The 15,744-nt window shown below is 39.4% G+C and overlaps 1 protein-coding gene across 2 annotated transcripts; it reads right to left on the minus strand.

The window, feature by feature from the left end:
- Positions 1 to 292: 292 nt before the first annotated feature.
- WIPI2 (WD repeat domain, phosphoinositide interacting 2) lies at positions 293 to 14,746 on the minus strand. 2 transcript variants are annotated; one of them, XM_010164596.2, is made up of 11 exons: positions 14,667 to 14,746; positions 9,784 to 9,953; positions 8,359 to 8,455; positions 7,721 to 7,818; positions 7,189 to 7,281; positions 6,312 to 6,382; positions 5,264 to 5,371; positions 4,341 to 4,505; positions 3,155 to 3,262; positions 1,860 to 1,957; positions 293 to 998 (listed from the first exon to the last, which is right to left on the minus strand). In XM_010164596.2, exons 3-11 carry the CDS (start codon positions 8,402 to 8,404, stop codon positions 886 to 888), a joined length of 900 nt encoding a protein of 299 aa, XP_010162898.2. In that variant the 5' UTR covers positions 8,405 to 8,455; positions 9,784 to 9,953; positions 14,667 to 14,746; the 3' UTR covers positions 293 to 885. The 2 variants fall into 2 exon arrangements, with proteins under 2 accessions (XP_010162898.2, XP_028940013.1); XM_029084180.1 differs by having other exon boundaries at positions 1,827 to 1,957.
- Between the last annotated feature and the right edge of the window lie 998 nt (positions 14,747 to 15,744).

The raw sequence follows: 15,744 nt of genomic DNA on the forward strand, positions 1-15,744 counted from the left end.
GTTATTGCTACTCTGCCAAGGAAATAAGTCAATCTATGGAAGAGAAAGAAAGTGCATTTCAAGTCTTCTCTGAAAAAAAAACCCCAACAAACCACTAGCTTATCAGCCACTATGGGCTGTAGACACCCGAGTACTAAAGGTGTACAAACAGTCTCTAGCAATTCCTCCTTCATTTTCTTTCTTCCTGCAGCAATTTCTTTCCTTCCCTGTAAAGGCACTTTCTATATTCTATATCCTTATGCAGGGAAACACTTCCAGGTTTCCATCCCAACAAACAGAACAGTCCCACAAATACACAACATTCAGAAGGAATTTTAATTAACAAAATGGTCCAGGAAAGGGGAGGGAGAACCCAAAAAACCAGGCCATTGCATTTGAAAGGTTGCATGTCAGTCACTAGGTATGCCTGCAAGCCCATGCACAGGAAACCATTTGGACCTTTGTCAGTGCAGAACTAGTCTCAGCTTCCAGAACCACTTTTCTACTCCTTCCTTATATAAGCTAAATATTATATACATATATAAAAAAAATACAAACTTGGGTTTGTTATAAAGTGGCTTCTCTCTCTCTCCCCCTCCTATGCTTGCTTGGCACATGAATGCATGCAAAGCTAGTAGGCTCTGAGGGCTGCACAAACAGCAGGTTTTGGCAACAAAAAAAATAAACACAGCTAAAATAGATAAGCAAGATTAAAAGCCACTGAATTGAAAACCATATATTTTTCCAATTGTATAGAATTAGAACTACAGCTACGACTTAAAACTGTAAGAGTCTGTCATCCTCTCTCCCAACTCATGTCAAAGTTCATAGCAGCATAACACGAGATTCCTCAAGAAACATCAAGCCAGTGTTCTCTGCTTCAGGAGTGAGTTCACAGGTCAAAGTTTAGTCTGTCCGAAGGATCATGGGAGGATGCTCACTGTCTTCATCCAATCTAAGTGAGTTGGTTTCATCTTCCAGGCATACTCCACCCACAGCACCCAGGTCATCCGTATAGGCTGGAGAGAAAGGAACAAGTAGTTGGAAGATCAGCAGCACAAACTAAGGCTTGGATTCAAAGTCAACGATGACAGCTGGAGTACCAGACATTACTTGCAACAGTTTCACTGCCACCCTATGTTTTCTTTTATCACGACTGTGTATCTCCAAGCCAAGAGCAGTTTATTATCAAAATTAAACTACTCTGTGTATGCAATGAGTATTCCTGCTTTGGGCAGGCTGATGTTTTTCTTAATCTCCACCCACGCATTACAGCTGCAACTGCAGTATTGATGCTATACATGGACACTGCCCTCCCTCTGCAGTCGAAGCACTGACCTGAGGGCCATACAAAGATGGTACAAGCTCCATTTGGAGAGCTGCAGCATTAACCAAACTCTCATCCTTTCAACTTAACAGAGCAGCAAATCAGACTAAAATGTCACCATTCCCATAAAGGAATGATAGGGGCACTTATCAACCTTGTTAAAATAAAAAGGGGGGGATGGGTGGGCTGTAATTCAGATGCTTTGCATGAGATCTGGATGCAGAACTAATAATTGTGTTAGAGCATCTCAAGAACCAATTGGCAAGTACTGCAACTACGACTACAGTAATCAACCCCAATTTGAGTCAAAGTTCTACCCAGAAAGTAGCAAAGATGAGTGATCCATCTACAGGAGGCTACGGTACATCACAAGTGCTCTTTCCAAAAAAGCTCACCAATGCTCCACATCACACGTGCAGTTATGAAAAGCTTGGTGTTGAAGTAGATGAGCTGACGCAGCCATCTAGAATGAAGCAATACACAGAGGTGCTCTCTGCCCCATTTTCAGCCTTCTCCTTACCATGCCTTGTGGGTGAGGAAGGCACATATGTACCTTTAGTCACAGCGGCACTGTATGTCTGCGCTACCAACGGCCGGTCATGGGATGCAGACTCTAGAATTTCGTTGGCTGGCTCCATACTGCCATCAAGCCTACCAAGCAGAGAGAGGTTAGCTGGAGAGGAGATCTACCTGAGCATGATACAGCTTGAGTTGACAGCTACACAAGAATATCTCATGAGACGTGCAAGAATAATAAGTATACACAAGCAACAGGAGGAACTTGGTCCCTCCAAGCCTGATAATACATCATATTTAACACTGAAGACACATCAGTGACATGTTTGCCTCTGACACGTCATCAGGATCTAGATCCTAGTAGCTGGTGCTAGGAAAAAGAGACTCAAACCAAGAGTGCATGATTAAAAAAAATAGCAGCCATGCAGATCAGCAATATTACAGATTGTCTTGAGCTCTGTCCACAACAGAAGTGGTTGCTTCATACATGTGTACTAGAAAAACCTTTAGCGAGGTACCAGAGCATTTCAGAGAGTAACTTGATAAAAGCTTCCCTCTATGATACTTAATCTACAAGTGATATCTGAGGTCATACCTTAAAACATTCAAATACATGATTTTTTGATCAGTATTATAATGGACCAAAGCTGCAAATCTGAATGATCATCATGAGTTACTGGCTTTAATTCTACAACTGATCATGTAAGTAATCCAACTATATTACTCCAGCTTTTCCTGCCAAATCTTACTAAGAAATAACAATGCCTTGTCATATTTTCCTGAAGTGTTCTGTAGTACTGCTACAGAACATTAGTTGGCTGGCCTGAAGTGTTCTGTAGTACTGCTACAGAACATTAGTTGGCTGGCCTATATGCAAGGAAGTTCAGTAAGGACACTGGAAGAAAATACAGATAATTTTGTAGGCCAGATTCCTCTCTGAAGCAACAGAGTAACATCTCATTCTCCTCTCTGTAACTGCTTTATTTATTGATGAAGAGGATGGTGTCAGACGTTTCAAGTTCTTGTTTAAGTAACTCAACACAAACGGCCAAGTAAGAGGAAACAGGATCACACAGTTAACAGTGATTGATCCTTCACTGCAATCGGACAGTGTTAATTTACTCCTGGTAAAGTGGTGCTTAGTGTAGCAGATACCAAGAAGGAAGGCACAGGGGGATTCTGAAGTTACACATTCACGTCAGAGGTCTGGAAAAAGATTAAAGAAATGAGCTGTTCTAAGTTAAGACTTTTGCAGAACAGAACTAAGTTTAAGGACAAACTGGATTTTGTGAAGAAATAAAATATGACAGTCCTGAGGTAACGTGGGCTTACTTGTGCTGCTTCATTAGTGTGCACTCTCCTCCTTCTTGGGGGTCTAGGTTGTACATGTAGAGATACCCATCAGCAGCTCCCACCAGTAAACGAGGGATCTTCTGGATTCTAGAAAGGTTTAGGGGAGAGCAACAGATTAATAAGAACTTAAGTTTTGTATCAGCACACTCTCCTCCCCTCCCGTGATTCTGAGGCATTTTCCACACTGTTGCTTCTAGACAGGGAACACTGTTAACAGTTAGAGCACCTAGGAAAGAACTGTGTGTAAAAAAAATAAGGCACAACCACATTTTGGGGCTAATGGGATGCCACAGGAATGAAGGAACTTCTGAATCTGTTTTACTGGTCATATATAAGTTGCCATCCTGTTATCAAGCTTTGTGCAACTCCACAGACAAATATTCTAACGGGAAGTATTTACTTATTTCAGAAATGTTACAAAGCTTAATTACTGCTTAAAGGGTGCTTTGAGAGTACAGACATAAAGTCAATTTAGCATAAAAAAAACTATAACCCCCCCCAAGTTTACTACCACTCAGCTTATTGCTTTGGTAGCTGTGCCAAGTGGGACCTGCCTTTGGTGAAGACAGAATAAAGATTAGATTTAATCCTCAAAATTAACTTTAATGAATGCTATGCTGTTTTAGAGACAAGAATAACACAAACTTGCTTTCAAAGACTTCTTTAATGGTTACTCTGGATTGCCTAATTTTGCAGTTCACTAACACAACACACAGTATCAGTCCCCTTAGCACTAACAAAAGCAAATGCCATAAACCCATGGGTCTGTTCTCCATATTTTTCTTTCAAAATTAAGAGAAACATAGTGCTTAGGGACATGGTTTAGTCAGGGACCTGTCAGTGTGAGGTTAATGATTGGACTCAATGATCTTAAAGGTCTTTTCCAATCGAGGCAATTCTGTGATTTAGGCAACACTTTGAAATAGTCTATTCTCATCCAAATATGATGACTTTCCCTCCTCCCCCCTCACAAGACCGTGTGGTGTTGGCTATAACACACTGCTCTTAAACTGGAAGAGGCTTTGAAATGATTAGAGGTGATCCACTGCTCTGTGAGCTACCTGCTCTGCTGGAGATGAGGTTATGTTTGACAGCATCAGCCTCTCCACAGCCCAACGTGGCAACCCAGTGGGTGATGAATCCAGGCTCAATTTCTCTTACTTACGTGGCAAGTGCACAGATGTTTTTGTGCCCACAGAACGGCAGGCGGACTGTAGCGAAGGCTCTACCCTGGTTGAACATTTCTGTTACTTGAGAGGGCAGATAGCTTGTGGAGGCCATCAGCACTTTTCCAAAGTAACCTGTCCAGGTTGTAGGCTCTTCCTGAGGTCTACAAGGCAGAAGACAAAAAGTGATCGACTTTGCCTTCATACCAGAGAGAAAGGTGCGTAAACACCTCGAAACATCATCTTATTTTTAAAAAATATTAAGCAGTTATTTGTTTCTCTTCAGAAATAACTAACACCCTTGACAACTCTAATCCACTTCGTTTATGCTACAGGGCACGATGTGTCCTGCAATACCCTCAGCCTGTTATTTAATCATGTTTGATTGTAAACTGATACTTCTGCTTACAAAACTGCCATTTCATAAGGTTGATTATACAAGAGCAAGATTTCCTGGAAAGTGCTACACTTCAACATTTTATTCACCTGTTTATCACTAAGCAAATAACTGTTTACAACAACCTCCACAGAAATGTAAGAAAGACTGTCCTCTCAAATCATAAATAGGAACATTTTACAACTTGGTGCCTTTTAAAGCCCTATAGGCAGCTGGAATGCATTGCTGCAATAACTCTTCCCATATGGATGTCAGAAGAGGTGAAACACAAATGTAACTAAAATGTTAAAACTGCTCCACGTTCCTCTGCCAAGGATGGCCAAATTCTCTTTGGCAGAAATACCTTTTCTGATCCCTGGGAGAACAGTACACAGCTCAGCTACAGTTGCTGATTCATAAGTGACTTCTTTACTTTACAGAAGTGTTCTAAAGAAGTCTGTCCTCCTTTTGGAGAGCTCATCCTGTGGAGTATAACCAATTTTAAAGTCCTTCCCTTGAACAATCTAAGGCACCTCTGAAACCTACTTTTCTTTCACAGTCTCAAGTTTGAAGATATGCACCGTCTCTGTGTTACTGGATGCAGACAGAAACATGCCATCCATGCTGAAAGCCAACGAGCAGATGCTCACACACCTAGGGGAAAAAAAAAAAAAAAGGAAAAACAATGAAGCATTATTTTTGACAGTCTAGTACTGTAGCAACTGGTGTAAGAAGAAAGCTGGTGTTAAGTAACTCATGGGAACTGACTTAAATGAGAATATTACTTCTCCATTTTGGTAGGTAGGAGTCTTTCTGCACATTCACCACTAAGGAGTCCCATAATGTTCACACAAGCTGTACTGTGAGAGCTGGGAAGAACTGTGGCTGCACGGTAGACTCACCTGCTCTTCTTCTCCTGTCACTGATTGCAGGCGACTTGCAATTAAGCCAAAGTATTTGGTTTTATTAATAATTAAGCAGATTTCTAGATTTCTCAGTCACCACTGCTTTGCAAATAAGAAAAAAGAACATTTCCATAATAAGTATTTTGAGTTCTCTGGTACCTTCTTTAAGCACTTCCAGAGCAAGATCCCCATTAATGATGTTCAGTTCTGATGTATACCAGATATGAGGGTCAATTAGTAACAATCTGAACTCGGTCTTACCTCAGTGTAAAGTATAGTAGAACTATGAGTTACGACTACCACAAATCACAGTACCATTTCACAGTGGCTATCAATGATCACAGCAGTGGAAGGATTTAGAAGAGAGTGAGAGTATTAGAGGTACTGCCTCCAATTGCCATAAGAATACAATATATCTTACAAAAGGTGACCCACTTTAAACAAGTTCCCTGACCAATACATTTTTAAAAGGCAAGAGGGAGTACAATTCTGACAGGATTGATTTGTAGAACAGTCAAGTCCAAAAGAGTAAAATTGGAAGATATTCAAGCTGGAACTGTTTTAAGCATACAGGCAGGGATGAATGAAGACAAAAACTGGCAAAAATCAGGATGCAGCTCAACTGCAGAACATACTAGAGATCTACTGAAGGGAATGAGCTTCAGATAATTAGCCCAGTTGAACTTTACCTCTTCACTCCCCTTCGGAATTCAAAGAGTTTCTGTCCCTCTGGAATGGAAAACACTCTTATTACTGTCCCCTGCAAAGAAAAAAAAAAACAAACAACAAAACAAAACCAAACATTTTTACACTTCAAGTTCATTCACTGTGCATTAGCCCTAGTGAGCAGAGTACAACTCCAAGGAGCAAACCATTTCACTGTTAACTTATTGCTGTTTATGCACACTGCATAAACACAACTAGCACAAAGTATTTATGGAGCTTGTTCATAGGATGTGTTTGAAGAGTAGAGAAACAACAAGAGGTGGGAGCTACTACTGCAGAGAACAAGCTATGCATCAAGAACAACCCTTTCTATCATATTTGATCACAAAAATGACCACACTAGACAAGTACTACAAGTACAGTCACCGGGATGTCTTTGTGCCTTTATCAGATGCAATCAGTTACACCTTTATATAAGATTATTACTCAAAGGGCAGAGGCTTCAGACTTCCTAATTTATACAATTTAGATGGACAATTTGTCTTCATGTGCCAAAGACTGGCAAGACTCTTCTCTATTCAATCTTTAACTGTCCTGTTTTCATTAAGAAGACAGCATCAAGACAAATAATTTCTAATAAGTATCCTGAACTAAAGGGAAAAACACAGGATCACCCTGATTAAAGACAGATTAAAATGCGTTTATTTAAATAACTTTATTATCCATCATTTCATATCACGGAAATTGTGTCAAATATCATTAACAATTCTTAAATTAGATTTGCCATTACAACTGTAAGCCTTTTTTTGGCACATGGAATTGTGCATGCTTAAATTTACTTAGAACACAAACAAATTTCATCTTTATCACTGTTGGCAAGTCAATAAAAAGCCACCTTACCTTTTCTGATGCAGTGGCAAGTTTAGTGCCACTTGCGTCAAATGCCAAAGCAGCCAAGGGACTATCATGAGCTGGGATCATATTAGCAGCTCTCTGCAGGAGTGAATCAATAAAATACAACCTTAGTACAGTACAAGTTAAAAGCTACATGTTTGCAGCTTAAGGCTGGATATTCAAGAGCATTTAAAGCAAATATGGGTCTTACTTTATGGACAACAGCTTCAGTATTTGTTTCAGCAACTACTAAGTACATAAAATTATCACTGAAGCACAGGCATAAGGAGTACAAGCAGTAGAAGGACACTTAAAAGACAATTCAAACTGAAATTACTTTGCTCCACCCATTTGCCCAACTCTACTCATCAAATCTAATACTAGTGCCTGTATTTTCTTGGCCAGTATTCTGAGAAGACTGGCTATAAGAGATAATGCAAACTGACATGGAGGAACCTAAGTGAGTGCCTGAGCAAGTTAAGTCATTTCCAAAAACTGCATCTCTAGAAGTGGAAGCAGCATTCACAGAGATCCTTACCAGATTGATGGTGTCAAAGACTTGTACTTCTCCAATAGTTGCACTTCCTGGATAGGCCAGGTAGCAGTTATCATTGTTTATTGATAAAGCACATAACCCTAGAAGGGATGAAGAAACAGAATTAGAAAGAGGCAAAGTTCTAAAACTTATGCAGCAAAACTTTCCAGTTCAACATCTGAATATTACAAAGATAACTCAAGTTATCCTTGCGAGGTATCAAAAGAAACAGAGCAAAGAGGAGTAATCTCAGAGTCAACCTGCAACATATTCAACTCTTTAACATAATTTAAAGTTTAATATAAAGTAGAAAAGGAAGCACACCAATAGAGCTACAATAACTTAAGTGTTAACCTGACAAAGCCTTTAACTATACCAAGTGCTGGCAAAATCCAGTTTGTATCTCTATTACTTCTTTCTAACATTTCAATACATCCCCTCTAGGAAACTAAAATACTGGGAAGATGCAGCTTAAGGGAGACCCTGCTATTTGCTCTCAAAAACCTCACCTGGATTGGATAGGTAGGCTCTAAGATAACATTTGTGTATTTAATTGTTACTTTTATTTAAAAGTGGAATTAATTTACATTGACACAGAATTCACTTTTCAGAGCTATGCCAGCTTCTAACAACATACTCACCTGCAGGATTGGGAGGTGTCTCCCTGATTGTATGTAATACCTTCATGTCTCGTATGTTGTGTATATAAAGAGACTCTTCCAGACATACTATCAGCCTCTAGACATGGGAAAGAGGATGAAATGCTCATATCAAAATGAAGTTTATATTAAGTTATTAATCCTAAAGAAAAATTGTATCCAAAAATGCAGTAGGTACCTTCCGATAGAGAAAAGGTTGTACCCACCTGATGGGAAGAAATAAGAGTCTGATAGAAGATACACAAGATACACCTCTTGACAAGGCTTCAACAGCGCAATACTACACTCGGTCACTTGAACTGACCAGTGAACTTGACTTCTCTCAACCACGCTAGTGCAAATTGATTTAAATGAAAATTATTTACATTACTAGTTTAAGTCAACAAGCCAGAAACCTTCATTTAAAAAGCTATTTACTACTTATTCTGTACCTGCCCTTATGGATTTACCCCCCTCAAGAGGCCAATTCACCTGTGGAAATAATTTTCTGCTTTGGTAAACAGAAAAAAAAACCCATACAAGACTTTTTTAACCATTTATAGAGCCTAACAGTTACTCATAATCATTTGAGGGGCTTTTTTAAAAAAACAAACCAAACCAACCAAACAAAAACCAACCAAACTAAGTTCTTCAATATCTCATTTACACTTTCATAGACTACATCTGGATTGCTAACAAGATCTTATTAAATTATTGCTACCTCACTGCCACAAATCAAATTAGCCACTGTTTCCCTTATGATTTTAAACAGGAATCCCATCCTCCCAGACAAAAATCCCCCCTGATTTTTAGGGGCAGGGACTGACACTAAGACTTTCCCCTTCAGATGCCATTCTCTCTACTTTGAATGAACTGCTTGAAAACAGAGAAGTCTGTATTTGCAGAAGAGTCTAATTACTAATGATTTAGTAATACAGCAAACTATGGTTCCAGGTACTTAACTCAGAAATCTCACCAGTTCAGTGATTTTTTTTTTTTAATTTTCTATTTTATTTTGTTTAAAAAGAATTCAGCAAACTATATTTAAAAACATAAAAAGTGAATAGATAGCAACTTTAAGTTTAAGCCTGAACAGAAATTGTCAGTTTCACACAATTTCATATTTAGGATCACAGGATAATCCACATTGGGAGGGACCTCAGGAGGTCTCTAGTCCAACCTCCTACTCAAAGCGTGCCCAGCTTACTCAGGGCATTTTCCTAAGTATGTATATAAACACAGAACCAAAAGTACTTAGCCAAATATAAGAACTGAGATGCCATACAGAAGCTACAGTTGGAAAAGTACAAGTGAATTTCAAATAGCAATTCTGTCCCCAAAGGAAAATACATCAATCAGCAGAGGAAGTGCCAGAGTAAAACCCACAATCCCTTCCCGTGTTTTCACCGAGTCAAAATTCCTACTCACCTGTCTGTTGAGTTTGACAGCCAAGATGGTGTTGGAGTAACTGTAGTTGCAAATCTCTGTCCCCTTCTTAAAGTGACAAACCTTCAGCTTGCGTGGAGCTTTAAGGCTAACTATGGCCACCAGACTACTGGAGAACAGCCTCTCCACAATGCACACATCTTCTGTGTCAGCTGAGGAATCACAGTGAGGGGAGAACAGAGAGGGAGATTTCAGAGAAGAACGATGCACATCAACAGGAAATGCTAAGCAAATACAGTCTAACACCACAAATATTCTGCCACAGCAGCTCAGAGTCAAGGTGGGATGCTGGATAGGTTTTTTAAAACAGAGAATCTACACAGTGAATGCTGATTTACAAAGATTTCCTGCTACTCCTCAGGTGCCGTGCAAATTTACACTCCAGAACAGAGCACCTGCTCCCCCTGCCTGAAATTCAACAGGAAAAAAGTCACAGAGATCTAAAAAAATAGAAAATTGTCAAATTCCAGAATCTTACAATCTTCTCTTCTCTCTGCAGAAATCTAGGAAAGGGAAGGGTTTGGGGGTTTTGAGGTTTTTTGTGTGTGTTTTCTGTTTTTTAAAGCTACACTATGCACGGAAGGGTTTTTGATGGCCAAAAACCCTGGAGTTTCTGTACACCTCTCCATGAAGTGATTACTGTACTCAAAGAAACTGGTAAACTCATTTGCTGTAAGACCACTTCAGCCACTGATCAGATTTTTTGGGGGGGGTTTTGGGGTAGTTTTTTTGGGGGTTTTTTGTTTGTTTTTTTGTTGTTGGGTTTGTTGTTGTTTTTTTTTTTTTTTACATATACCATCTTTCACCTGACAGTCCCTAAAAACAATTCATACAGGAATCACCAAAGCCCAGCACGTATGCACAGCCATAAAACAGCGTTACTTTTGTCACGTGTTCTTCTGTGGAAGCACTGGAGGCAAAGGAGGAACACAAGTCACAATTTAAAACGTGGGGAAGACAGCAGGAGGGAGGAGAGTTCAGGATCTCTGGCAAAGAAGCACTTTCGGAGCATTTGATTATAGCACAGTATTGGATCAAGCTGGTAGGAATCCAAGTCCCACCACCAGTCACCCTGGCATGTGTGTTTCCCCCTCCCATTCCCTGAAGCTCCGCTCCAAAAGCCCCAGAGACACAGCAGACATGGTTTTCACAGCAGGAGAAAGCTGGGAAGAGTTTTACCACACTCTGCAGCTTTCCCACAGCTACCAGCTACATCTGCCCTTCCATTACAGAACTGATTCAAGAGAAGCACTCGAGTCTTTGGCCTTGATCCATCAAAACAACCAAACTTCTCAGAAGTCAGTATCTGGATTAGCTCAATGCTTAACACATTCCAAACTGTAAAACTGCCAGTAAAAAAAAATAGAAAGCTTATTTCTGAAGGCTTCTGTTTTGGCCAAGAGACACATTAAATAATTGGTTGGCACGGTTCTCATCACCAACGACAGGAGTTCCCTGAAAAAAAAGTTCTGTCCAACATTCTCAGCATCACTGTGTGACACGTGTGCTTTGAAAATGCTTTTTCTGGGCAGTTATTTCAATAAAAAGATCAGAAAAATTTTAATGCTCGATATTTCAAGAGAGAAAGAGAGAGAAACAGCCTTCTTACAGAAAAGGAGCAGGTTTATACTAAGCATCTTCAATATTCTTTGCAACATAATTGACTTTTATCTAAATCTCATATTTAATATGGTACTTTTCCAGAGAAGACAAAACAGCTCACAGAGGCTTTGAAAATTCAATTTCCTCACTTTTGCAACAGAGATAATGCATTTTAGCAACGACTTTGTTTTCAAGGAATTGTTCTCCATTTTCCAGATGCCACATACAACACATGAAAAAGAAATACAAAAATCTGCTTCAATAAATTCATGCACAGACTTTCAAATGCAGAGGTCTGTGTTCCTTGAATCGGACTAGGAACATAAAAGATTCTCAAATATCTTACAGTGCAAGTTATCAGCTTTCCATCTAGAGTCTGGAGTCCTTCATAATGATGGCTTCCTTTTTACAAGAGTCAGAAGATCAGCACACAGACCCCCAAAAACACAAGTCTGTCTGCTCCCTGCTCCTGGCCAAGCTCAGCTTCTTTCCCCATTCAGGGGCAGAAAAGGAGCTTCTGGGATTTGTTACTCGCCCAGGCAGGCAGAGAACTGGTATTTCAGAGGAGGAACAGCAGCAGGGATTCAGATGGAAAAAGTGCTGTCCTGTGCTGCACCGATGGGAACTGCAGGCAGCAGGGAAGGCACACAGGGAAAAGCTCTATCAAGAACTAAGCAGTCAGAAAAAACTTTCAACAAGGAAAAGGCTTAAAAGGTACAGACAATCCTTCAGTCTCACCATAAAGACTTGCTATAACACAGACAATTACCTTTAGAGAAAGGCTTTGTGATGGTCTTTTAATTAAATTAACTTGAAAAATACAGGATGCATCTCTGTTCCTTTGTCTTCCCCTAACAGGAAGAAGTGATAAAAATCTCTTCAAAGCTGCCAAGTCATATATGCTTCCTAAGGAGTGTACCCAACTATACTGCACATGCTACATCCAGCTCACCTGAACCAACTGTATGTTTAGAAGCACTAATTAAAACCTATAGCAATGCTGTTAATCAGATTTTTTTCCATGTGTATTTTCTCCTTTACACTACACAAGTCAGCATTACCAGAAACTCAGATTCAAAAATACAATAAGAACAAAAAGAAGAACTGCAAAATGATCCAAGTAGCAGCAGTGATGGGAGAACAAGCAAATACATAACAAGATTACAGTTTCATAAACACACGCATGTAGCATCACAGACAAGAGCTGGTTAGAACCGGCTAGATTATCATCAGCTGGGCTTTTACTCCATTTTTAATCCACAAACATGAAGCATATTATAAGCATTCATTAAGCCTTAAAGCACCTTCCAATCTAATACTTATTTTTACAGGGGGATCAACCGAGCAGGGAGTTAGGAGATTTGTACAGAGTCACAGAAGAAGTCAGTGATGGGAGCAGGAAAAAAAACCTCCCATCCTTTTCAGTCATTCTCCTAAACACAGGACAGCCAGGGTATATTTTGTCATTTACTTTAGACACCTACACAAGAACTGGCAGATTAATCTTACAGAAGAGAGGGAAGGGTCCTTAAAAGCACTCACTCAAAACAATGCAAAGTCTTTTGACCTGCTTAAATTAAACGGAGAGGCAAGAGGCACGTGTCTGGGAGGCCTCAAGATACTTTTCCTTGTGGAAAGGAGGTACCCAATACATAGGAAGCCCTCTGCCCCCCATTCCTGGTTTTAAACAGGCATGATTTGCAAACCCAAGACTGAAAATTATTTAACTGTATACAAAAAACAAAGATCTCAAATATTTAGGGTTGCTGCAGACACTGCACATGCTATGAGCAGAGGCCAAGACAGGCTGGCTTACACAGGTCAAAGCACCACATTTTCTACTAAATGTTCCCTCACATTCTGCTCTCTGTATTTGTGCATTTCACACTCATGGAAGAAAACTTACAATGTCAATCAAACAGGTTAAGCCCATACATGCATCCCAGAACAGTTTGAAGACAAGACTGGAATCAGCAGGTCTAAATTCTAATCCCAGCTGCTTTATCAGTTTATTGCAAGATTTTGAGCAAGGCACGTAATCCAATCTGTACTTTTTCTTTCAAGGACTACCTAGAAGAAGCAGTCCCACAAAGTTCAGTTCAGTCTCTCTATGTTTATTCAGTATCTTGTGTTACAGGAGTCATCTTCAGTGAGTCTCCTGGGGTGATATCAGGCCAGATACCCTAAGTGCCTAACATATTACAGAGGTCAGGTACCTAAACTCAACGGCATAAAATGGAATCCAAGCCACCGATTAACCAGTACAACCAGACCATGACTCAAACTGGCAGATGTAGCTGCAACACAATTTAACCTGACCACAGGTGCCTAATTTGAACCCTACAATTACTTCTCTCTATTGGATGTGTACAGAATCAGGCTGTCACCACAGATAATAGGTGATCTGAATCACACACCATTTTCAAAATTAAAATGCCAGAGGGTCAGGTCACTCAGGGAATGGAGTCTGAAGACAACTCTGCTGTGTAGCATGATACACCAGGATCCCAGTATAAATGCTGACATCATAGCTATTGGTACTATTTGTTCACATGGAGTTTATATGAAAGCAAGGATACTCATGCATAACATTCATAGTTTACTCCTTAGCACCTCAAAAAAGGGAAGTCAATGAACTGCTGACAAAACAGGATACCACTTCTCCTCCAAGCCTCCCTCCATGTCATCTCATACCCTACTCAACTGTGATCAGTACTGAGAAGTTGTGGGAATTTGGATTATTCACTCTTTTGCATGAGTAAACCTGCAGCTACTATGTTTAAAAGTATTTTTCTAACAACAAATACTAGGATTAAAGAAAAAGATAATCCAGGCTCTGTGTTTTGTTCTTTTTTTTTTAAATTTGATAACAATATATTAGTGGTTGTGTGCCCCAATATCCACTATAAAGACCCAAAAGACATTCCCTCACACCAGTGAATTACTTTTCTTATTTTTATGTCCAGTTACTATATAACCTGGCTATTGGACATAAAATTAGAAAGGCAAAGAGTTCCTCTCATAGCTATTACCAAGTTTCACAACATACCAGCTAAATTTAAATACAGAACACTGATATATAGTTTTACCCTGCCAGCAATCAATTATTTTGTATTTGTGTGATATTTCATCATACAGTTAAGGTTCCTCCCATGTCAATTTCAAACCACCTGTGAAAAAATGAAACATGTCTTATTCTTCCCAAATTAAGCCAACTGAGGGGATAAAATAAAATTTAAAAAAAAAAAAAAGAAGATACTCACTGCATTCATAGATCTGCTCTAATTTGTCCACAGAAGAAAGAGAGAAGAATTTGTAGCCTGATTTACTGCCAACTGCAAGGGATCTGAAAAAGAAACAAGCCAGTCAGGAACATAAACTAAATCAGCTGTGAATTACCCTTGGACAGATTCTTACCCTACTCTGAAACTCCAGTTGGGTTAGCTCAGTGAGAAAAGCAATAAAAAGCTTCACTGAAAAGCCATCATAGACACACACAGCTTCTTCAACCCTGGAAAGGCCAAACAGCTTCAGAATTACCCCAGGTGTGTAAATCCTGCTTCAGTTTTATAAAATGAGAGTTCACAGTTTAATGTAAGCCTACTGCCCAATTCATCCTGGTGATTTCTCCACACTAGAGTAGGAGAAAGATGATGACTTGAATAATGTAATGCAAACCAATTACATCATTGCCTCATCATTAGAGGTGACCTCCAAGACCTTTTAAACTGGGATTGTCTGGGGATTTTTAGCTCTTTATACTGTAACCTTCCCCAACCACCCCAAAAGAGCTTTCCTATTAAAAAAGAAGAAATTAAAGACTGTCAACTCTAATTTTCTCTGTTTTTCTTTGATGATACTCTAGCACCTCCGAAGAACATTATTAGGTCTCAGTCTTACAAATACTCATGGCGAATCTTTGATGAGAGGCACCCTCTTAAAAATGCTAGTCACTGATGTTAAACAGATTTTAACAATAGTAGAACATTAAAAAACCTGACTACAAACCCTTCTTTCCCCCATTACTCAATTTTCACACTTAGCTCACAAACCATTTAATTGCTTTTCCAAAGTCAAAGTCAAAGACAGGTCTTAAATTTTAAAATAGAAAAACCTTTAGGCTTGTCCTGCAGGTCTTTACACACGAAGGCAGCAGACAATGGCACGTTCTTATTTTCCCCTCCCCATCTGGAGGATGATTTTATGCCACAGAAAGAGAAAATTAACAGCAAATACAGTTGTGTAGAAGTGTATTAGCACGCTTATGGTTCACATATTTCTTACTGCCAGGACACATGGAGAAAAACTAATTAAATTCCAATAAAATTTATTTGGATATTC

This window comes from Antrostomus carolinensis, unplaced genomic scaffold, assembly GCF_000700745.2.
Source record: "Antrostomus carolinensis isolate BGI_N321 unplaced genomic scaffold, ASM70074v2 scaffold24973, whole genome shotgun sequence".
Classification (NCBI taxonomy): domain Eukaryota; kingdom Metazoa; phylum Chordata; class Aves; order Caprimulgiformes; family Caprimulgidae; genus Antrostomus; species Antrostomus carolinensis.